General features: G+C 52.6%; 2 protein-coding genes across 6 annotated transcripts; one reads left to right on the top strand and one right to left on the bottom strand.

Moving 5' to 3' along the window:
- Window positions 1–18: 18 nt before the first annotated feature.
- On the top strand, window positions 19–10,381 carry P2RX6 (purinergic receptor P2X 6). 5 transcript variants are annotated; one of them, XM_019757706.2, is made up of 12 exons: window positions 21–267; window positions 967–1,117; window positions 2,417–2,488; window positions 5,592–5,667; window positions 5,811–5,931; window positions 6,007–6,087; window positions 6,172–6,313; window positions 6,404–6,513; window positions 7,912–8,005; window positions 8,093–8,158; window positions 8,329–8,406; window positions 8,493–10,381. In XM_019757706.2, the coding sequence occupies exons 1-12, from the start codon at window positions 134–136 to the stop codon at window positions 8,574–8,576; spliced, it is 1,209 nt and encodes a 402-aa protein (XP_019613265.2). In that variant the 5' UTR covers window positions 21–133; the 3' UTR covers window positions 8,577–10,381. The 5 variants fall into 5 exon arrangements, 4 of the variants coding, with proteins under 4 accessions (XP_019613267.2, XP_019613265.2, XP_074177603.1 ...); XM_019757707.2 differs by having other exon boundaries at window positions 22–267; window positions 5,838–5,931; XR_002139692.2 differs by lacking the exon at window positions 6,404–6,513 and having other exon boundaries at window positions 19–267; window positions 8,493–8,630.
- Window positions 10,310–14,956, bottom strand: SLC7A4 (solute carrier family 7 member 4). Its single transcript, XM_019757710.2, has 5 exons — window positions 14,817–14,956; window positions 13,264–14,254; window positions 12,167–12,807; window positions 11,811–11,919; window positions 10,310–11,710 (listed from the first exon to the last, which is right to left on the bottom strand). The coding sequence occupies exons 2-5, from the start codon at window positions 14,243–14,245 to the stop codon at window positions 11,520–11,522; spliced, it is 1,923 nt and encodes a 640-aa protein (XP_019613269.2). The 5' UTR covers window positions 14,246–14,254; window positions 14,817–14,956; the 3' UTR covers window positions 10,310–11,519.
- Between the last annotated feature and the right edge of the window lie 7,399 nt (window positions 14,957–22,355).

Raw genomic sequence — 22,355 nt, 5'->3', positions numbered from 1 at the left:
GGCCGAGTGAATCCTGTTCCTTTAATAGCTGCTGGCCTGGCTGGGCTTGGGCGCCTGCTTTACCTCCTGTTCTACTGTGACCGCAGCTGCTGTGCTGACTCATGTGTCCCAGCAGCAAGCAAGAGCTGGGAGCATGGGCTCCCCAGGGGCCCTGACAGGCTGGGGGCTTCTGGATTACAAAACTGAGAAGTATGTGATGACCAGGAACTGGCGGGTGGGCGTCCTGCAAAGGCTGCTGCAGCTTGGAGTCGTCGTCTACGTGGTAGGGTAAGAGAATGGCTCCTGGCCACATTGGCGGGACCATGACTGGTCCTGCTGGGCTGGGGATTGAGGGTTGATTCTCCAGGGGCCAGACTGGTGGTAGTGGAGTGGGGCAGGTTAGGACAAGGTAGCGGGTAGGCAGAAGGAAGGATTTCTGTTTGTCTAGCAGGTGCAATAGCAAGCCATGAGCTTGTGTTCTCCTGTGTGCCCACCTGCCTATTTTCCTGGGCCTTGTGCCCAACCCCACTTTGGGCTCTGGGCACAGAGCAGGATGAACCCCACACCTGCCCAGGAGGCCCTAGGTGGGGCAGGCAGTAGTCCCTGACACTTGTGAGAGCTGGAGCAGTAAGGCCCCTGATAGCGACCACCAGGTCCAGCTGGGTCAGGGGAATCTTTAAGGAGGAAGCTGGGTCTAGCCGGGGCAGGAGGAGGGTGTTGGCTGGTGAGAGAGGTGGTAGTGGACATCTCCAAGTCCGTGGTGCCTGATAAGGACACCCATGAGAGCACTGGCTCTCTGATGAATGGCCTGTGCCTCTGGCCTGTGCAGGGTGTTTGGGGTGGGAAATGAGGGAGAGGAGGCAGGGGCCTTGCGCCACCACTGGGAGCCTATAGGGTGTGAGGGAGAGAGGCTGAGCAGGTAGGACCCAGCTTTGCCACCACTCACCATGTGCCGGGGACACACCATACTGCCCATCACCTCCTTAGGTGGGCCCTCATCGTCAAGAAAGGTTACCAGGAGCAGGACCTGGATCCCCAGATTTCCGTTATCACCAAACTCAAAGGGGTTTCTGTGACCCAGATCAAGGAGCTGGGGACTCGGCTGTGGGACGTGGCTGACTTCGTGAAGCCGGCACAGGTGGGTGCCTTGGTGCTGCTGCCAGGTGCTGACACCTCTGATACCACCCTTGTCGTGAGTGTGTGCAAGAGAGGCATGTGATGTCAGAGGAGGGGGCTGGCACTGTCACAGGGCCAGCTTCAGAAAGAGCTTACAGAGGAGCGACACCTAGACAGGGCTATTGGGGATGTGTAAGAGGTTTCCAGGTGAATAAAGGAATGGGTCAGGAAGCCAGGCCAGGGGAACTACATTTACAAAGACTGCATCTGGAAAAGAATGGAATGCCTGGGAACTCAAGACTTGCGCTTCAAGGTGGGGTGGGAAGGTCATGGGGCACCAGGGCCTGGAGCTTCCTGATAACTGTCTTCCCTGATCTGGGGCGCTGCTGTCAGGCGCCCCTCCTCTGCCCCTCTCACACTGCATTTCCAGCCCTTTCTCCTTCCATCCAGATTGCCCACAGCCTGTTTCTACCTCTGTCCTACTGATGCCTAAATTGTAGCCCTGCTGACGACCTGCGTGCACACCCACCACATCCGAAGAGAAATCATCTCCCTCTCCCAGTGTGGCCTCTTAATCCACCAGTGCCAACGCTGGACACAGCTTGACACTTCCCTGTCCCCCCCCCCCCATCCTTTCCATTACCTAACAGTTTTCACTGCTGCCCATGCCACAGCTGGATGAGGCGGTGGTCTTCTAATGGGTCATCCATGTAGCAACCAGGCTGAGCTTTCACCTGTGACCTCATCAGAGCCTGCCAACTCTGCTTTCCACCCTTATAAGGCTCCCTGTCCATGATGGTGGCCACTAAGTCCCTTCAGATCTACATCCCTCTGCCCTCTGCCCAGCCTTCGCCTCCCCTTTGCAGGGCTGTCATGCTCAGCACACAGGAGCCAGCCACCCTTTCCATTCTTGGCCACCCTGTTCCCAGGCAGAGTTCACCACACTTTCCCCGGGCTCTTGGCCATGTGTTCAATGAGGGGTCCACTTCCCCACCAGCCTGGGCGGGGTACCTGGCCCAACTCAGCTCTGGATCTTTAAGGCCTAGAAACAAGAGGCTTTTGGAAAATTATGGTTGAGTGAATGAAAGTGAATGTGAGAAATAAACTGGTCTCAAAGAGGCAGGCATAGACTCAGAAATGGCCAGAAACCCAGCCAGTCTCCCATTTCTGCCTCAACTTGCCTCACTGGAGGCATTTCCCTGGGGCACAGGGTTGATTTTCCTGGGACCAGGACCCATTCCCCCACAGACTACGCTGCCAGCTTCTGGCCTCTCCCACTGAAGGAACCATGTAGGCACCAACTCTGACACTTGCCTTCTAGGGAGAGAATGTGTTCTTTTTGGTGACCAATTTCCTTGTGACGCCAGAACAAGTTCAGGGCAGATGTCCAGAGGTAAGTTTGCTCAGGAGCCTCCCAGCGAGTCCCCAGTTCCTCTGCTAGCCCTGGGTAACCTGCTATGTCCTCCCTTCTTCTTCCCAGGTGACTGAGGGCTCAGTAGGGGTTACTGTTTCCCAGGCCCTGGGCTAAATCTTTTCATGTATCATTTCAGTTAGTCTTCACAAGCACCCTACCTGGTAGGAATGACTGCAATCCCCATTTAAGATGAGAAGACAGAGGCTCAGCGAGGTTGACTTGCTTACCCAAGGCCTCCCAGCCTGTGGGTGACAGGACTCCAGGCCTCTGAGCAGTCTGCTCCCAGCACCTTCCACTGTCATTCACTCTGGGATATCCGGGCCCCTTCCCATCCTGGCTCTGCCTCTGGGCACTCTCCAGGTTGTCAGTGGGTCAGTATGACATCCAGAGCTGGGCACAGTGCTCAGGTGGGCTCTAATAGCAAGAGCCACGATGGAAGGTCACTTCACCTTCTCTATGCCCAACCTCTATTAATGTGTCCTGAGGCAGTTTTCATTTTTGTGGGCAAACACAGCACATTCTTGCTTATGCTGGCTTCAGGCTCACTTATGACCTCTGGGAATTTTTCCCTATGACTGTGGGTTAAACACGAGTTCCCCACCCTTAGCCTATTTCTCATGCAGAAATGCATATTCTCTCCTTGAAATCCCACCTTTTTACCCTCACCTGGGCATGTTACTGAGCAAGGGTTCTCTGTCCGACATACTTTGGCATCAGCTTTTGAGAAAAGAAAGAGCTTTTACTTGGGAATTTAGCCGGTAAGGAGAGACGGGGCAAAGCTCAAATCCGTCTCCCTGACCCAGGGTTTGGGGTGGGATTTTAAAGGGTTTCAGCAATGGATCTTCCTGGACAGCAGACACTTTGCTTTTGGAAGAGTTCCTGCGTTCAGGTTCAGGTTCTGGTTATGTTCCGGTCCTTTGGTTCCATGGGGGCGGGGGGGGGGCGGGCAGGGAGAAGTTAAGGGTTCGCAAGTGTTACTTGTGAGTTATGTTCTAAGAAACTTTGGTTCCAGGTCTTGTTAGAAACAGGATAGGACCAGTTTGAGCTGGTCTCGGCGTTATAGGCATTTCCTGGGGATCCAGTGTGTTTCACAGAGCCCTCACTCTTCTCCCCAGCTGTGGATATTTTCCCACTGTTCTTTATTGCAATAAAATACACATAGAATAAAATTTATCATTTTCATCATTTTTAAGTGTACCATTTCCCAGGTGTAAATTTTGTTTGAACAGTAGGAGCCCGGAACACAGCCTTGGAAATCTACTTCTGTGGTACATCTTTCCTTCCTTGAATCCAACATTTAATTATTTGCTGGGCTGGATCACATGCTGGACTGTGTGGTCACCTATCCCCTGAGCCCTGTGGTTGGTCCCACCACAGTTGCTGGGGATGCCACATGTCCCTGGTTGGCCCTGTTCACAAAGGAGGGGTGGCACGTGCACAAAGAATGTGTGTATGCTTGGCAAGCACACCTGATGTCCTGCCCTCTCTAAATGCTCAGAAGACATCTATTTAATGTTCAATTTGTAGACTATTCTGAAATTTTGCTGAGACCTTGATTCTGTGTTTTCTGGAATCCATGTGATTCTTCTTTGTCCATGTCCCAGCTTCTGGCCTTTCCTAAGAAACTGCCAAGGCCAGGAAGTAATTTATCTAATTTGAACCCCAGCTTCCTGAGACTGGCCTGAGTTCCTGCCAGCTCCTTTCAGGGGTTCTGGTCAGCTGGTCCTTCCTAGCACATGCACTATGCTCCTTGTAGCGTCATAGCCTTCAGCAAACACTGCTAAGCCTGCCCCTGGGCCAGGCCCTGTGCTGGGCTTGCAAAACTCTGTCTTCCTGTACCTCAAGAAACTCCTGTACCGACAGCCCAGCCAAGGTGGCAGGTCCTGCGATGGGCACAGAAGCTACAGCTAAGAGACCTAGGGAGGTGCTTCTGCCAGCCTGGAGCCTCAAGGAAGGTTTCCCACAGGACTGGATCCCACTCAAGTGGGACCTTAAGGATGACCAGGCAGAGGGGGCTTGTAGGCAAAGGACCTGAGCTGTGTGAGATGAGGCACCTCCAGGGTCACCTGCTGCTGAGGGGGGCTGGAGCCTACATTTGAACTGGGGCCGAAGGGGGTAACCCGAGATCTCAGGGAGCCTGTGAGCCCCACTGAAGAGATGAATTCAATCCCAGAAGCAGCAGAGAACCACTCTGCTCAGGGGAGGGGCACTTCATCTTCTGTGCGTGGGATGGACCACTTGGGTTGCCGGGTTGAGGCTGATGAGACAGAGGCAGGACCCATGGTGGTCGCCATGGGACCAGGAGAGGAGATGGCCCAGCCAGGGTGGAGAGGAGGGGCAGACTCAGGACACAGGTAGGGGCAATGAGGCAGGACAGGTGGCCCTATACTGTCTTCTGCCCACTTATTACAGTCCCACAGCCCACGAAGTCCCACTGTCTCATTTGGCTTCTCAGAGTCCCCGAGCCCTTCCCTGGCACTGTGTTCCTCCTGCTGCCCCTAAACTGGGTGCCCTGGACAGTGGGGTCCGTCCTCTGTGCAGGCAGAACCGTGTCTGAGTGCCTAGCCCATGAGAGTACCTCCCCCTCTGGGGTCTGGGACCCCAAGAAAGCTCACCCCCTGCCCCTCCTGGCTGATCGCCAGAACATTGTGACTGTGTACACGCATTAATGTCGCTGTTTACAGAAAAACAGTCAGGGAAGGGCCTGGTCTGTGGGGTCCTACTTCCCAGGCCCCTTGGACTAGGGTCCTGTCCTTTGTCCATGTCCAGCGCCTCCACCCTGACATAAACTTGCCCTTCCCAGGGTCCCTCCACCTTCCCTTGTATGATCTGAATTGGAACCAGAGCAGCTGGGCCTCAATGAATCACTTCTGTCCCCATTAAGAAGGGAACTGGGGGGTGGGGGAGCTGCTCACCCTCCCTGCTCTGACCATCCCCTTTTATTTGCATCCTCCAGCTTTTCATGTGCTGCCAAACACAGAGAACGCTGGGGGGCTAAGGTGGGGAGGGGTGTCTTCCTTCAGACTGCAGAGCTGGGTCACCCTCTGGGCCCTGAACAACTCTGCTCTCTCATCCACCTCAGCACCCCTCCATCCCGCTGGCTAACTGCTGGGCCCACGAGGACTGTCCTGAAGGGGAGACAGGGACACATAGCCATGGTAACTGTCTGCCACAGCCTCCACTGGGAATGGGGTTTGGGGGACAGGCTGGGATGCTGGGTGGCTCCTGAGTGCAGAACTGGAGGTGCCTCGGCGTCTCTCCTTTCTGCCAATAGCCCCCTGCCCGCTCTCCCCTACTCCAGGCCTGGAGTTTGTCTTATGTTTTCAAGGCATAAAAACCGGCCAGTGTGTGGTGTTCAACGGGACCCATAGAACCTGTGAGATCCGGGGCTGGTGCCCCGTGGAGAGCAGCACTGTGCCTGTGTAAGTCTCCCCCACCCCCAGAGCAGGGCCCCAGGACAGCAGAGCCTGGCCCTCATGCCCCTCCCCCACCGGCAGGAAGCCCCTGCTGCTCCAGGCCAAGAATTTCACACTGTTCATCAAAAACACAGTCACCTTCAGGAAGTTCAGCTTCTCCAAGTAAGTGTGGGTGGGTCCTGGCTGGCCCCAGGCCCTCCTTGTTCCCTGCTTGGCCTGACACCCGCCTTCCCCGGCCCCTCTCAGGTCCAACGCCTTGGAGACCTGGGACAACACCTATTTCAAGTGGTGCCGCTATGATCCACTCTCCAGCCCCTTCTGCCCAGTGTTCAGAATTGGGGACCTTGTGGCTGCGGCTGGTGGGGACTTTGAGGACCTGGCATTGCTGGTGGGTCTGTAGGGGGGCAGCATTCCGGGAGGGCTCAGGGAGGGGGTCCTGAGCCCATGTACCAGTGAAGCAGCTGTGTGCTGTGTGCAGGGCGGTTCTGTGGGCATCCGTGTCCTCTGGGATTGCGACCTGGACGCTGGGGGCTCTGACTGCCGACCCCACTACTCCTTCCAGCTGCAGGAGAGGAGCTACAACTTCAGGTGCCACCCCCACTGCCCCCAGTGCCTGCCTCAGCCAGGTCCCCCTCCACCTGTCCTCCTGTGAAGCCAGGACAGATCCCAGCCCAGCCCAGCCCTCTGGATATTCTGCAGCATGCACCAGTGGGGGTCCCAGGGGCAGGAGGGGGTATTCTCATCTCTAGGTCCCCCAGCAAGGCTCTGTCCAGCCTCCCTTCTGAGCCCTTCCCCCTTCACCCTATCTGTCCCCACACCCCATGTTACAGCTGGGACCCTTCACCCCCAGTCCCTCCACCCCACCCTGCCTCCAGCATCTTCTCTCCACAGCCCAGGGAGCTTTCTTTTGTACTTTTCCCTTAAGCTTTTATTTTTTTTTAAATTTAAATCTATAGAAAAATTCAAAGATTAGTAACATAAACACCCATATACTCTTCAACAGGATTCACCGGGTTTGTTTGTCTCATTTTTATTTATGTATTTATTTATTTTTGTTACTATCTTGCCACATTTGCTTTCTCTCTCCCTCTCTAGAGTGAGCCAGGTATATTTAGATAGATTTCACACACAACCATTTGAAAGTAAGTGGCAGATATCTAGACACTCATCCCCCTCAACACTGTCCTGAGAATGAGGACCTTCCCCATGGTGACCATTGTCCTATTGTCACACTCAAGAAATTTAACATTGGCAGAATAAATCTAATATTTAAATTTACCCAACTGTGCCAATAATGGTCCTAAATCTTATTCTCCAGCAGGATACACTCAAGGATCTTGCATGTCATTTATTGTCACGTCTTTGAGTCTCCTATTCAGAGCCCCCTCCTTCCCCACCCGGAATCCTTCTGCCACCTCAGGTCACCGCCTCAGCTGTTGCTCACACATATATGTGCACACAGCCTCCAGGCCTGGAGGTGACACCCCTGACATTGCTACCTGGCCTGGCTTGGCTGACCCCCGAGCCTTTTGTAACTGCATCGGGCTGGCTCCCTGCCTACACCGTCCTGCTCTCACCTCTGTGCTCTCATCGGCCCTACTCGCTCTGCCTAGAACGCCTTCCTGACCCCTGGAAAAGCAGCCTGAAAGTCTCCCCTGAAGGAAGCCTATCTGGTTCCTAGGGGAGAGTGAGCTCCCCTCTCTGGACCCCCTGGGCCTGCCCCTATCTCCTGCCCCCCCCCCCCACACACACACACTGCTGGTGTTTTTAGGGACCCTTCTGTCTGTTCCCTTAGCAGGCAGGGAGCTTCTGAGAGGCAGGTCCCGGTTTGCTTTTCCCCTGTGTCCTCAGCAGTGACAGAGCTGAGACCCAGGACTTGGGCTGGGGGTTGATGGAGTTAATGGATGAGAAAGATGGAGGGCTGGGGGAGGCCAGCCCAGCCTGGGAGCGGGCAGAGCAGACCACCAGACTGTCTCTTGCCCCCAGGACAGCCACTCACTGGTGGGAGGCCTCGGGTGTGGAGGCGCGGAGCCTGCTCAAGCTGTACGGGATCCGCTTCGACATCCTGGTGACGGGGCGGGTAGGAGGGGCTGGCTGGGGCGGGCAGGGCAGGGGTGGCAGAGGGCAGCAGCCATGGCCGGAGAGGCTCAGCCCAGGTGTCTCTCAGGCAGGGAAGTTTGGAATCATCCCCACAACCATCACTCTGGGCACTGGAGTGGCTTGGCTGGGCGTGGTGAGTCTGGCCAGTGTGGGGTCCCTCTGGCTTCGGCGAGCATATGCCAGGCCTTCCTGAATGCACGCTCAGTCCCCTCTGCCTGCTGTTGAGTCTCAGGGTGACGGCTGGGGGGATGGGGTGGGAGGGTAGGCTGGAGCCAGGACCCGGGTCTGCCCTGCCTCTCCCAGATCACCTTCTTCTGTGACCTGCTGCTGTTGTACGTGGATGGAGAATCCCATTTCTACTGGACGACCAAGTATGAGGAGGTAAGCGGTGGTCCTGCCCCACCACTGGGAGCTGCTACACTTAGAGGGTGTTGGCCGGAGCCCCAACCTGCTGTCCTCATCTGCAGGCAAAGGCCCCGAAGGTGACCTCCAACCCTGAGCAGACAGAGCCAGCCTCCACAACCCCACACCTGGCTGCCCAGGTGCCATAGAGGGGCCCAGCACCTTCCCCCATGGCCACTGCTGCTGCTGGGACCGACATCGACGCCAGGGTGGCCCTGCCCAGGCTCTGTCTCCTGGTCCATTCTTGAGGCCTGTAACCATTTCCTACTGGTTGGGGGGTGGGAAGGGTAGAGGCCCCACCTTGGGGACCTCATGGATGAAACCCCAGCAGAACCAGGCTGGGGGGTGGGAGAAGAATTCTACCTTCAATTCCCAGGCAGATTGTCCCTCCCCTGATTCCAGAGTCGGGGAGCAACTGAAACCAGTCTTGTATAGAGGTCTGCAATGGAACAGAAGCCATGGAGAAGAGCAGAGCCCTGGGCAGCACATGGCAGGGCGCTGGTCCAGTGGGGCTCCCGTTGTGTCTGTGTCTGCAGAACTCTCTCCTGGGCTCTGCCCTTAGTGCTCCCAGCAGTGGCCCACTCACCAGCTGTCAGCACTGGCCCTCCTACTGACTCCAGCCCTGCCTGGCTTCCCGCCCTCCTCCCTCTGCCAGCACTCATCATAGGTCAAGCCCCCACCCTCTCAGCTTTGCTGCTTTGGGTGCTGTGCAGCCAGAGTCCACAGCAAGGTAGGGAGGCCTGACAAGAGGGGTTGTCTCAGCTGCTCTGGTGCTGGGTTGCCTAGGGCAGGTACCATCCAGATTTGGTCCTTGTCCATGGAATGGGGAGTGGGGTGGCAGATGATCCAACCCATCAGGACCCCAGGCAAGGGCACAGGCACCTCTTGGGCCCACATCTGCTCAGCTGGAGTATTGACCCCTTCCCCGTGGCAGCTCTCTGCTTATGGAGAGCTGGGATGGGGAGGGGACGATGAAGGGTTTGAGTTGGTAGTCACTGGGGTCTTTGTGACCTTCTATATACCTCCTTGGTGGCCACCCCCCACAGCCCAACCCCCTTGAACCTGCTCACTGGGCTTCCTGGGAGCCATGGAGGTGGAGAGGATGTACATCTGGAATTCACTCCTGCCCCGTGTCACGCCTAAAAACTTATCTGGGTAATTGCATGCTGGAGGCCTTGACCATGACCCCAGGTGGAACCCAGTGGCTGAAGGAATGTCCCTAACAAAGGTCACAGAGGCCCCCATAGGCTGGCCTGGTTTGGGCTTTGGAATCCTCCGGGGGTCTGAGTCCTGCCTGCTGGAGACTTTCACTCAGCTCTGGAGACCCACGGTCAGAAGGGGAGGAACAGGACACCCAGGAGTCAAACCCTCTCCTGGTCCCAGGGCAGGAGCAGGGCTTTGGGAGTATTCAGCCCAGGGAGGCGAGGGGCTACTTCCTCATGGGTCCCTGCTGACCAGGGGTGTGCTGGCAGCTTGCCAATGGAGTGACATGGGCCAGTTGGGGAGGGATGGGATGGGGCTCAGGCCGTTGCAGCATCTGGAATCATCTGGACCTGAAGGCTTAGCAGAGCTTTGGATCCCTGCTGCCTCTCAATCACGAGTAGTGGGCACGGGCAGGGGAGCTCCAAAGGGCCAGGGTGAGAGAACATGGCCTTGAGGCCTGGTTTCTGGAGCAGGGTTATATGTCCCTGATTGTCCTCGGGGCCCAGAGAAAGCTGATAACATGGCTGCAAGAAGTTGAGGAGCGGGGCAGCCGGTTGGCTCAGCTGGTTAGAGCGCAGTGCTCATAACACCAAGGTCGCCGGTTCGATCCCACGTGGGCCAGTGAGCTGTGCCCTCCACAACTAGATTGAAAACGACGACTTGACTTGGAGCTGATGGGTCCTGGAAAAACACACTGTTCCCCAATAAAATTTTTTTAAAAGTTGAGGAGTAAAGCCCGCCAAAGCCAGCATCCTCCTGTGTGGTCCTTACAGGCAGGAATAGGGAGTTGGAGACATCGATGGTGGACATAGACCAGTCTTGGGGAGATCAATGGGGGCAGGGGCAGAGTGGGCCTGGGGTCCCCCCCAAGGACTGGGGCCTCGCAGCCACCAGGTGGGCTGGAAGGTATTTGGAGTAGGCCTAGGTGGTTGTGTACCCACACACATGTGTGTACTATCCTGAGCCTTTCTCACAAAGCCCTTGATGGGGTGGGCAGAGAGAGAGAGACAATGAGCACCAGCTGTTGGCAGCTGGACCTGAGCCTGGAAACAGCTGTTGCCTCAGTCTGCATGCAGGTGTGCTTCCTCAGGGAAGTCATGTGGACCATGTGGGCCTGTACCTGAGAGATATACCTGTGCCTGTGCCGCTATATTCCTGGGCAGCCACTGGCACATGCCCTGCTCTCTGGGAGCCCTGGGACACAAAGATGACCCCGGAACTCTGCTGCCCTTTCTAGGCAGCCTCCTTGGGGCCCAGGCTCTGCGCTCTGGATCTACCCTTGAAGGGGACATGTGGAGAACCCGGGGGTAGGGAGCCTGTCAGGACCTGCTCCTGTCATGGACCCCTCCTCACCTGGTGTTTGTAGGGGTGTGTGTAGCTCTCTTCTGAGCTGGGCAGAAGGCACCGGCCTGAGGGCAGGACCCTGGGACCCAGGCTGGCTGTGTCCCTGATTCAGGGTTGTCCCAGGGCTGGTGCCTCTCCCTTGCGGAACCTAGATGTCTCTGCTGAGGATTAGGGACAATTACCTGGTTCGGAAGGGGTGGGCAGGCAAGGACTCAGTGCCACAAAGAACGCCACAGTGGACATAGCAGCAGGCCACATGGCAGGTTGAGCAGTTATAATTGTGGATCCTTGGGGCTGCGGGCCTCTTCCCTGCCCGCTCCACCCCATAAACTGGGGTTCTCATAAACTGAAAGGTGCTGGGCAAAGAGTCCACCATACTTGCTCTGGCCATGGTCCACTCCCGAAGACCCAAAGCTCGGAACCTGGGCTAAGGACCCTCTAGCATGGGCAGGCCTACAAACATGAGCTGCCCCAGACAGAGGGGGCTCCTAGCCCCTTCGGCCTCCTGAAGAGGTAGGGGAGGGTGGGCAGACCCCCAGCTGTCCTCATGGACTGGTGAGCTGCTCTGTGCGGCTGGGCTCCTGGACCAGTGCCTGGCTGGGGGGCTGCACGGCCTGCACTGTCTCCTCCAGGCTGCCATCGGGGAACACGACATAACGTGTGGTGGCTGGCCACTGCAGCTCCTGCTGGTTCTCCTTGCTGTGCCAGATGCCGTAGCCGAAATACACCAGGAGTCCTGCAGGGGTTGTACAAACCTGAGGGGCAGGTCTAAGCCCTTTGCCCTCTTTGCCCTCTTCCTGCAGCCCACCCAGGGCTCCAGCCTGGCCCTCACTCACCGATCAGCAGCCAGATGGAGAAGCGCAGCCAGGTCAGGTAGCTCAGGTTCAGCATGAGACAGATATTGAGTAGGATGCTCAGGGCTGGAGTCAGGGGCACCAAGGGGACCTGAGGGAAAGGGCAGGGCTGGGCTAGGCGGGGCTGCAGGAAGTCTGCAGGCCCTGGATCCACAGAGCCTTTCTCCACCTCTGCAGATTCTGGAGACAGGGGCCCACTCTCCAAACAGAGAGAGGGGGATGGGCATGTTGGCCTCCCCAGCCCTGTGAGGCCTGGTTCATCCTGCCATGGCAGAGGAGGAAGGGGTGAAGGGAGCGGGCAGGGCTGACAGTGAGTGGGTATTGGCTGGGGGAGGTACCTGGAAGGTGTCCTGCCGGCGCTGTTGCTGGTGGGCCCCCAGGACAAGAAGACTGAGCGCAAATACAGTGGTGCTAAGCAGGAGCAGCAGGATGTAGCCCCAGTTCGGGAGGTGCAGGGCCGTGTTCCCAAAGACCAGCACACAGCCCAGGCTGATGGCTGAAGCCACCATGACACCGAGTGCCCAAGCCACGGTGGCTCCAGGGTTGCACCCACCCAGGAAGCCCAGGTAGGGCCTCAGGGCTGGCCGCAGCTGCCCAGGCTCAGGGGCCGAGGCCTGCTCAGGGCCCACCAGACGGGTGTGGTCTTGGAAGGAGTCGTACTCCTTGGTCACAGGGCCAGGGCTGGCTGGGCCTGAGGAACTAGACGGAGGGGCCTTCTGGAAGCGCAGCACGATTATGCTGGTGGCCACAAAGGTGTAGGCCAGCAGAGTGCCAATGGACAGGAACTGAACCAGTGCCTCGAGGTCCAACAGCAGTGCCATGAAAGCCATGAGGACCCCAAATACCAGGATGCCCACCATGGGCACCTGCGTCCGGTGGTGCACATGGGCAAACGCCTGGAAGAAGAGCCCATCGATGGCCATGGCGTAGATGATTCGTGGCCCAGAGAAGAGGTTGAGGAGCAGGACAGTGTTCATGGCTGTGGCAGAGGGTAGGGGACTGGTCAGCATAGTGGACAGGCCCACTGGGGGCTTCTGCTGGGAGCCAAGGCACAGGCAGTCCCTTGGGAACATTGACATGAGTTTGTCTGGGTTATCAGAGTAAGCCTGAGTGTACGTGGGGTGCTGAATTGTCACCCCCACCACCACCCAGGAATAGGACACCCCCGTTTAGGTGACAGGCCCACTGGAGAATCAGAAGAGGGCTGCCAGGAAAGGACCTGGAAGTAGATGCCCCAAACTAATAACATACAACTGGGAGGGGGCAATAGTTCCCTCCCAACAAGCCTGGGTGGACAGTCTAATAATTAGCACCTTTCTGGGCCCATTATGCAACTGGTAACACTGAAGCCCAGATGAAGATGCGTTCCCTGGGAGGCTTGGGGCAGGGCCACACTGCCCTGTTCCTGCCCACCTTGTCCAGAAGGGCCCCTTACCGCAGATGGAACCAACTGCCACGATGAAACCAGCCCAGCTGTAGCCCCGCCGGTAGAAGGCATCGGCAAGGGCCGAGTCAGGATCCAGGCTGTGCCAGGGCACCATGAGGGTGAGCACGGTAGAGACGAGGATGTAGGCGCTGGCCACCAGGCCAAGTGAGACGGCGATGGCTATAGGCACGGCTCGCTTTGGGTTCCGGGCCTCCTCGCAGGAGGCAGCAATGACATCAAAGCCCACGAAGGCAAAGAAGCAGGTGGCGGTGCCGGCCAAGATGCCAGAGAAGCCAAAGGGCGCAAAGCCACCCTCCTCAGGGCTCCAGTTGTGCGGCTGGGCCAGGACAAATCCCATGATGATGATGAAAAGAATGATGACCAGGCTGATGGTGGAAAGGACGTGATTGAGCCAGGAGGAGATGCGGGCTCCGCAGGAGACCAAGGCAGAGGCCACAATGATGATGCCAGTGGCCAGGAAGTCTGGGTAGTGGGCCAGGAAGGGTACCTGCCAGACACCCACATGGGCCTCAGTGAAGTTGCGGATGCGATGGCTGAATATGGAGTCCAGGTAGCCACTCCAGGCACGGGCCACAGCGGCGCCACCAATGAGGTACTCAAGGAGCACATTCCAGCCAATGAGAAAGGCCCAAAGCTCACCCATGGACACATAGGTGAACAAGTAGGCAGAGCCTGTGCGGGGCACACGTGCCCCAAACTCTGCATAGCATAGGGCAGCCAGCAGGGAGGCCACAGCAGCCACAGCAAAGGACACAAGCACGGCAGGGCCGGCCATCTGCTTAGCCACAGTGCCTGTGAGCACATAGAGTCCCGAGCCCACCATGCCACCCACGCCCAGCAGGGTCAGGTCCAGCGTGGACAGGCAGCGCTGCAGTGAGGTCTCCATGGAGGACCCCTCCAGTGGCTTTAGCCGGTTCAACTTCTGGCAGAGGCGCGCTAGGCTGGTGGTGCTGGGCAGCCCCGGGGCCATGGTGAGCAGCTGAAAGGAGCACCAAATCAGCTGCTGGCACCTGCCAGTGCCAGAGGGGAATGACAGGCTGCCCAGCTGAGTCCTGACCAGCCTTCAGTCCTTGCTCTGTCCCCACCCTGGGGACCCCAGCATCTGCACCACTGGCCTGTTGGAGGCCTGGGATGCGGCAGGCGTTAGGGCATGCCATCAGGGTGGGCAAATCACAGGGAAGTACAGAGACTTCAACTGCCTCCAGAGCAGGAGAGGGAGCCTGGTGGAGCCAGACCTGGGCCTGTTTGGAGGTGGCCCTGAGCATGAGGAAGGGGCAGCCTCTAGGAGTACTGCTGGGAACCACTCTGTGATCTGGGATCAGAAAGCAAGATGGAAACCAGAGGCTTCCTGGGAGCTGGGCCAGGCTGTTCCAAGACCCGGAACAGGAGTGGCTCTGCGTAGCCCAGGCAGCCACCTGGCCTCAGAGACAGGCGGTCATCCTTCCCTCCCCCACCCAACAGGGCTGGGAAGCCAAGGGCGGGGCGCTCCCACAAACGCTGCCCGCCGCAGCCAGCTCCGCCGCGCCCATGTCCCCAGGTACCTGAGCCTTCGTCTTTTCTCGAGCCTGAGTCCGTCCCCGCAAGACTCGCTGCGACCCACCTGCTGTCGCCGCTGCTGCTGGCGCTGCTCTGCGCGCTGCGCCAGCCCGGCGCTAACGTGCGCTGGTGCCGCCCCAAGCTCAGGACCCGCCCCCAACCCCTGGCGCCACCACCACTGTACCGTGCCTCGCTGACCTCGCCTCGTTGTCACTTGCACCCAGAGAGCCCGTCCTACTCATAACACGCCAGATGAAGACCAGAGCTCACCAAATCTAGGAAAGCCCTATCACCGCACAGGTCACAGATGAGGAAGCCCAAACCACCAGGTAGATGACTAGCCCAGCTCACCTGGGTGACCTTGGAGGCAGGTAAGGTTAAGGTCCAGGTCTGGAGGGGTCTGGATCTCACCCTCTTGCCACTGCTGCAGACACCCTCCTTGATCCCTCACTCCAACACGTATACTCCACCCAGCCAGGCTCCATCCAGTCTCCCGCCACCACTGAGGAGTGTGGGGGCTGCTGGCATTAGGCAGACTTCTGGTAAGATGAGGGTATGGCCTGGCGGAGTGGCCCTGGGCAATCCCTGAGCGCTCCCTTACAATGGAGTTGGGGGGAGTGCATGGCTTTTGGGAGTGTTCTGTGAACTCATGTTCAGTGTTTGGCAGAACTCATATTGGCTCTGCTGAGACTGTAGCTCTAGACAATGTCCTAAAAGGAGGTAAGCAGACTCCTGCAGACAACTTACAGCCCTCTAGCTCAGGGGACTCCTGGGGCCCTTCAGATACCAATGGCAACCCCTGGGAGTACCTGTCAGGCCTGGAGGACCCTGGGGGAACCCCAACAGTAGCTTTTTACGCATGGATAATCCGTGAAAGTTACCATGTCCTGAGCACCTGCTCTGTGCCTGTCCCCACACCATGGGCAGTCCCGATGTCCCATCCCGTGGCTATCACAACCTCCCCTCAGGCTTAGTTAGTCCTGGGACTGAAGAGTCTTTGTCCTGCTCTTCCCACTTTCTTGAAAATGAAAAAGTTGGTGTGACACAGTGTTGACTTGCTCACAGCAAAATGATGACAATCCATTTAAGCAAAGCAAAACCAAAACAGATATCCTCTTCCCCCAGAACTTCATACATGTTTTCAGGTTTACAGGTGGTTTGTGGAATAGGATTTTAGTGGCACCTGCAGCCTGTCTGGTTCAGTGGGATGGTGATAGCGTGACAGGATGGTGGACTCCCAGACAAGATGGTGCCACGTGGAACACTGTGCCTTCGCCAGCCCCCTTCGTTCCTCCTGATATTTGCCTGATGGTGTCTTGAGAAGATTCTCAGATGGAATCCCACTTCCTACAGGATGACAACTCTCTTACCCCACTCCCATGTAGCCTACACATAAGTGAACAGATGTTCCTTGTTCTGAAATGCCTCCAGAGAAACCTAGAAAAATGCATTTCAAACCAAGAGGCTTGGGCAATTTTGTAACAGGAGCTCCCATAAGGCCTTGCCAATGACCACCTGAGAGCAAGTATGAGGTGTTTCAGAGCACTGACTTTTTATCTACCCAGAGAAGAGCTCTCACCACACCCCCTTTCACAGGCACCTACAGTGGATAGTCGAGGCCAAATATGGATGACACAGTAAATTGTAAACTTCCAGGGATATGGCTGGGACCCCACTGAGCAAGGTAGTTACACAGAGCAACCCCATGAAGATGCGATGAAGCTAAAGTACCAAAGGAGGGGGTGGGGGGAAGACAAAAGGGAAAGGAAATACTTCCCAACTCATTCTACAAGGCCAGGATTACCCTGACACTAAGCCTAACAAAGACATCACAACAAGAAAACACTATAGACCAAGATCCCTTATGAATATGGATGCAGACTTTCTGAACAAAATACTAGCAAATCGGATCCAGCAACATGTGAAAAGGACCAAGTGGGATTTATCCTAGGAATGAATGCAAGGTTGATTTAGATAAGAAAATCAAACAATGTAATACTCCATACTAACAAAGGAGTGTAGGGGTTCAGAATGAGTCACCCCAAGATGTGTCTATGTGGTATGTGGATTGTTTTGAGCTAAAGGCAACCAAAACCCTGAGGGCTCAAGAGAAATTTCTGCCCCCACCACCCACCTCCCACCCCACCCAGCTTAACTATCTAGAAGAATTTGAATTAAGAGCCAGGCCCATAATAAGCGATTATCAGAGATAACTTTTTTTTAAAACCTATCTATAGGGCAGCGCAAATTTCTAATCATTAAACATCTGTTCTTTTTATCATCCTGCAGTGACCTTCCTCCCCTCTGAAACCCCAAAGTGATCCTTAGCTCAGAAAGTCATATACGTATACCTCGTTTTCCCTTTCTGTCTTTGAACCTGTTGTGTATGCATGGTTCTCATACATACGCATATAATTAAATTTAGTCATTTTCTCTTGCTAATCTGTCTCATGTCTATTTGATTATTAGACAAGCCAAATTATTAGATCTTGAGGGTAGAGGAAAATTTCTTCTTCCTCCCCCACAGAACCAAAACCACACGATCATCTTAATAGAGGCAGACAAAGCATTTGACAAACTAGGCAAAGAAAGGAGTGTCCTCAACCTGATAGAGACCGTCTAATGAAAAACCCTCAGCTAATGTACTCAGTGGTGTAAGACTGAAAGCTTTCCCTTCCTAGTATTAGGAAAATAAGGATGGCCACTCTCACCAATTGTATTTAACATTTTACGGGAGGTTCCAACCAGGGCAATTAGGCAAGAAAATGAAATAAAAGAAATCCAGATTGGCGAGGAAGAAGTAAACTATCTCTAGCCATAGATGACATAATCTTATGTATAGAAAATACTAAGGAATCCACACCAAAAATTATTAGAATCAAAAAGTTCAGCAAAGGTGTGGGATACAAAATCAACAGACAAAAATCAGAGGACCTGATGTATAACGTGGTGACTATAACACTGCATTGTATAGTTGAAATTTGCTAAAGAATAGAACTTAAATATTCTCATGAAAAATTTTTAAATAGAAAGATAAATATGTGAGATGTGAATTAACTAGATGGGAAGAATCCTCTCAAAATGCATCTGTAGAGCAAATCACCACCATGTACACTTTAAATATCTTCCAGTTATGTCAGTTATACCTCAGTAGAGCTGAAAAAAACACATACAAAAATCAGTTGTCTGTCTATGCACTAGCAATGAACTATTGAGAATGAAATTAAGAAAACAATTTTGTTTACATAGAATCAAAAAGAATAAGTTATTTACGAAGATACCTAGAATAATATGTCAATTATATCTCAATAAAGCTGAGAAAAAAATAGAATAAATTTAACAAAAGAAATGCAAGACTTGTACACTGAGAACTACTAAATGTCATCAAAGACCTAAATAAGTGGAAAAACATCTGATGTTCAGAGTGAAAGAAAATATTGCTAAAGCGGCAGTATTCCCCAAATTGGTCTACAGATTCAGTGCAATGCCTATCATAATTCTAACTGCCTGTTTTGTAGAAATGAATAAGATAATCTTGGGGCAGCCTGTTGGCTCAGTTGGTTAGAGCACAGTACGCATAACACCAAGGTCATCGGTTCGATTCCCACATGGGCGAGTGGGCTGTGCCCTCCACAACTAGATTGAAAAAACAGTGACTTGACTTGGAGCTGATGGGTCCTGGAAAAACACACTGTTCCCCAATATATCCCCCAATTTAAAAAAAATTTTAAAAATTAAAAAAAAAAGAATAAGAGAATCTTAAAATTCATATGGAAATTCAAGGGACCCAGAATAGCCAAAACAATTTTGAAAAAGAACAAAGTTGGAGTATTCATACTTCCTTATTTCTAAAGTAACTACAAAGCTACAGTAAACAAGACAGTATGTTACTGAAATAAGGGAAGACATAAAGCTCAATGGAATAGAATTGAGAGTTCAAAAATATGGCCAATTAACTTTTAAAATTTTATGGCCAATTTAAATTTATGGTCCATTCATGGCTGATTAATTTTTTAAAAATAGGTTTTATTGTTTTAGAGCAATTTTAGGTTCACAGCAAAGCTGAGCAGAAGGTGGAGTTCCCATATACTGCTTCTCGTCCCAGAACACACATATGACCTCCCCGACCAGAGAGGCACAGTTGTAATAATGGATGAACGTACATCATTGTCACCATAGGTAACATTAGGGTGTAAACACTTTTGGTGGTGTACATTCTATGGGTTTTGACAAATGTATAATGAAATATATACCCCATTAAAATGTCGTATAGGGCCGGCCCGGTGGCTCAGGCGGTCAGAGCTCCATGCTCCTAACTCCAAAGGCGGCCGGTTCGATTCCCACATGGGCCAGTGCTCTCAACCACAAGGTTGCCAGTTCAATGCCTCGAATCCCGCAAGGGATGGTGGGCTCCGCCCCCTGCAACTAAGATTGAACATAGCACCTTGAGCTGAGCTGCCTCCTGGATGGCTCAGCTGGTTGGAGTGCATCCTCTCAACCACAAGGTTGCCGGTTCGACTCCCGCAAGGTATGGTGGGCTGTGCCCCCTGCAACTAGCAACGGCAACTGGACCTGGAGCTGAGCTGTGCCCCCCACAACTAAGACTGAAAGAACAATAACTTGAAGCTGAACAGCGCCCTTCACAACTGAGATTGAAAGGACAACAACTTAACTTGGAAAAAAGGCCTGGAAGTACACACTGTTCCCCAATAAAGTCCTGTTCCCCTTCCCCAATAAAATCTTTTTTAAAAAAATGTCGTATAGAATTGGTTAACCACCCTAAAAATCCTCTGTGCTTCACCTACTCATCCCTCGCTCCCCACTAACCTTTGGCAACCACTGATCTTTTTACTGTCTCCACTGTTTTGCCTTTTCCAGAATGTCATATAGTTGGAATCATACAACATGTAGCCCTTTCAGATTGGCTTTTTTCACTTAGTCATATGCATTTAAGGTTGTCTTATGTCTTTTCATGGTTTAATAGTGTTAACTTAAAAAATGCCAAAGTGAGAGGTGACAACCCTTTATTTGAGATCCAAAAAAATAGCTATTAGGGAAGCACTGATTCAGGCAGAAATCCAAATAGTGTTCCAATTAGGAAACGAAGGCAAGGGGTATTCATGAGAAAGGGAAGGGGAATAACTACACAAACAGAAGCAAGAAATCTCTATGGGTGATAAGCTAAGGAAGGGATTTCTTTTCTTTTTTTTTTAATTTTTAATGGGGAATACTGGGGAACAGTGTGTTTTTCCAGGACCCAGCAGCTCCATGTCAAGTCGTTTTCAATCTAGCTGTGGAGGGCGCAAGCTCACTGGCCCATGTGGGAATCGAACCGGCGACCTTGGTGTTATGAGCACTAACCACTGAGCCAACCAGAAGCCCAGGAAGGGATTTCTATAGGTGCAGATGCTAATTCTAAAGAATGTCTTTAATTTTCAGTCAGCTAATTATAAACAGTTGTTTGGGGTACAATGTTGCCTTAGGCCCAGTGCAAGGGTTATTTTGTCCAGTTTTAACATTCCAGAGGTTTGAGGAGTAAGATAGATGTGTATGTCAGTTCCTCTGGGGTGGCAGCTCCAACTCCATTTTTAAGTGGCTCTGTTTATATTATTTTTTATAGCAGTCACATCAGGAATTTACATTTGTGACTCTGCAGGCTATTATCCAAGGCATGCACTCTCAAGAGGGGCTAATATCAGTTCAAGGCCTCTGTAGGCCGCTTGGCCACACAAAATGGATGCTGAGGCAGCAAGTCTATGGAGTAGTTTAGCTAAACTCTCAACAAACTCTTAGAAGAAAACATAGGAGTAAATCTTTACGACTGTGGGTTAGGCAATGGTTTCTTAAATATGACATCAAAAGTTCAAGCAACCTAAGAAAAATATAGGACTTTATCAAAATTGAAGCTTGTGTGCTTCCGATGACACCATCAAGAAAGTGAAAAGATGGGCAGCTGGTTCGCTCAGTGGTTAGAGCACAGTGCTCATAACACCAGGGTCGCTGGTTCGATTCCCACATGGCCAGTGAGCTGGGCCCTCCAAAACTAGATTGAAAACAACAACTTGACATGGAGCTGATGAGTCCTGGAAAAACACACTGTTCCCAATATTCCCCAATTTAAAAAAAAAAGTGAAAAGATAATCCAAAGCTGGGAGACAATATTTGCAAATCATGTATCTGATAAGGGGATTGTATCCAGAATATATAAAAAAACTCTTACAACGCAACAACAAAAAGATAAATAGCCCAGTTTAAAAATGGGCAAAGGATCCGAATAGACATTTCTTCAAAGATGATATACAAATGTCCAATAAACACATGGAAAGATTCTTGACATCATTAGTTATGTGGGTAATGCAAATTAAAACCACAATGCAATCCCACACTTTGCACCCCCAGGATAGCTATAGTCAAAAAGTCAGATCATAACAAGTGTTAAAGATGATGTGGACTGATTGGAACCCTCATACCCTGCCGGCCACTGGGATGCAAGATGGTGCAGCTGTTTTGGAAAACCACTGGGCAGCTCCCTAAAATGCTAAACATGAAGTTACTGTATGATCTATTATTTCACTTCTGGGTGTATATACCCCCCAAAATGAAAACATGCATCCATACAAAAACTTGTACATGAATTTTCATAGCAGCATTATTCATAATAGTCAAAAAGTTGAAGCAATCAATTGTTAATCAACTGATTATGGATAAATAAAATGCGAACTATCCACACAATGGAATATTATTTGTCCATAAGAATGAATAGAGCAGTGATACAACATAAATGAATCTTGAAAATATTGTGCTAAGTGAAAGAAGCCAGTTACAAAAGACCACATATTGTATGATTTTATTTATATGAAATGTCCCAAATAGACAAATTATCTATAGAGACAGAGAATAGATCAGTGATTGCCAGGGGTAGAGAGAATGGGAAGTGACTGCTAATGGGTGGGTACAGGGTTTCTTTTTTAGGGTGATGAAAATGTTCTAAAATTAGGTAGTGGTACACGGGTCTGTGGACATACTACAAACCATATAACTACATTTCGAATGGATGAGTATTATGGTATGTGAATAAAGTTGTTATAAAAATAAAATACAAAGCACCAAATTGTTTCCAAGAAAGAAGTCCAGGGGCAGGAAAGGCTGAGTGCCGAGAAAAGAGAAGAAGCCTGGAAAACAGAGGAACAGAGTAAGAGGTTGGGAGACCACTGTTTTCCCCCAAACTGGACCCTTCTGCACTGCCTGACTCAAGCCAAGGAAGGCATCACGCCCACTCCCCAAACACCAAGTTTAAATGCCACATGTGACCCAGATGTCCCTATGTGCTTTCCACCTCCTGGACTTCTCCTTTCTGTTAGTATCCCAATGAGATTGCTCAAATCAACTCGTTCATTTCAGGTAGCTCAGGCCCCCTCTCCCAGTGTCTGAGAGCTTTTTTGGGGGAAAGGGGAACAAAATTCTTACATTTCTCCCATGCCAGTCCTCATTGCTATCCTTTCCTCCACTTTTGTTTGTCTCCTGCAGCTTCTGTCCTTTCTGGA

The sequence above is a fragment of the Rhinolophus sinicus genome, linkage group LG16, assembly GCF_036562045.2.
Source record: "Rhinolophus sinicus isolate RSC01 linkage group LG16, ASM3656204v1, whole genome shotgun sequence".
In the NCBI taxonomy this organism is placed as follows: domain Eukaryota; kingdom Metazoa; phylum Chordata; class Mammalia; order Chiroptera; family Rhinolophidae; genus Rhinolophus; species Rhinolophus sinicus.
The sequence above is the reverse complement of the archived record's forward strand: the minus strand, read 5'-3'. Positions and strand labels throughout refer to the sequence as shown.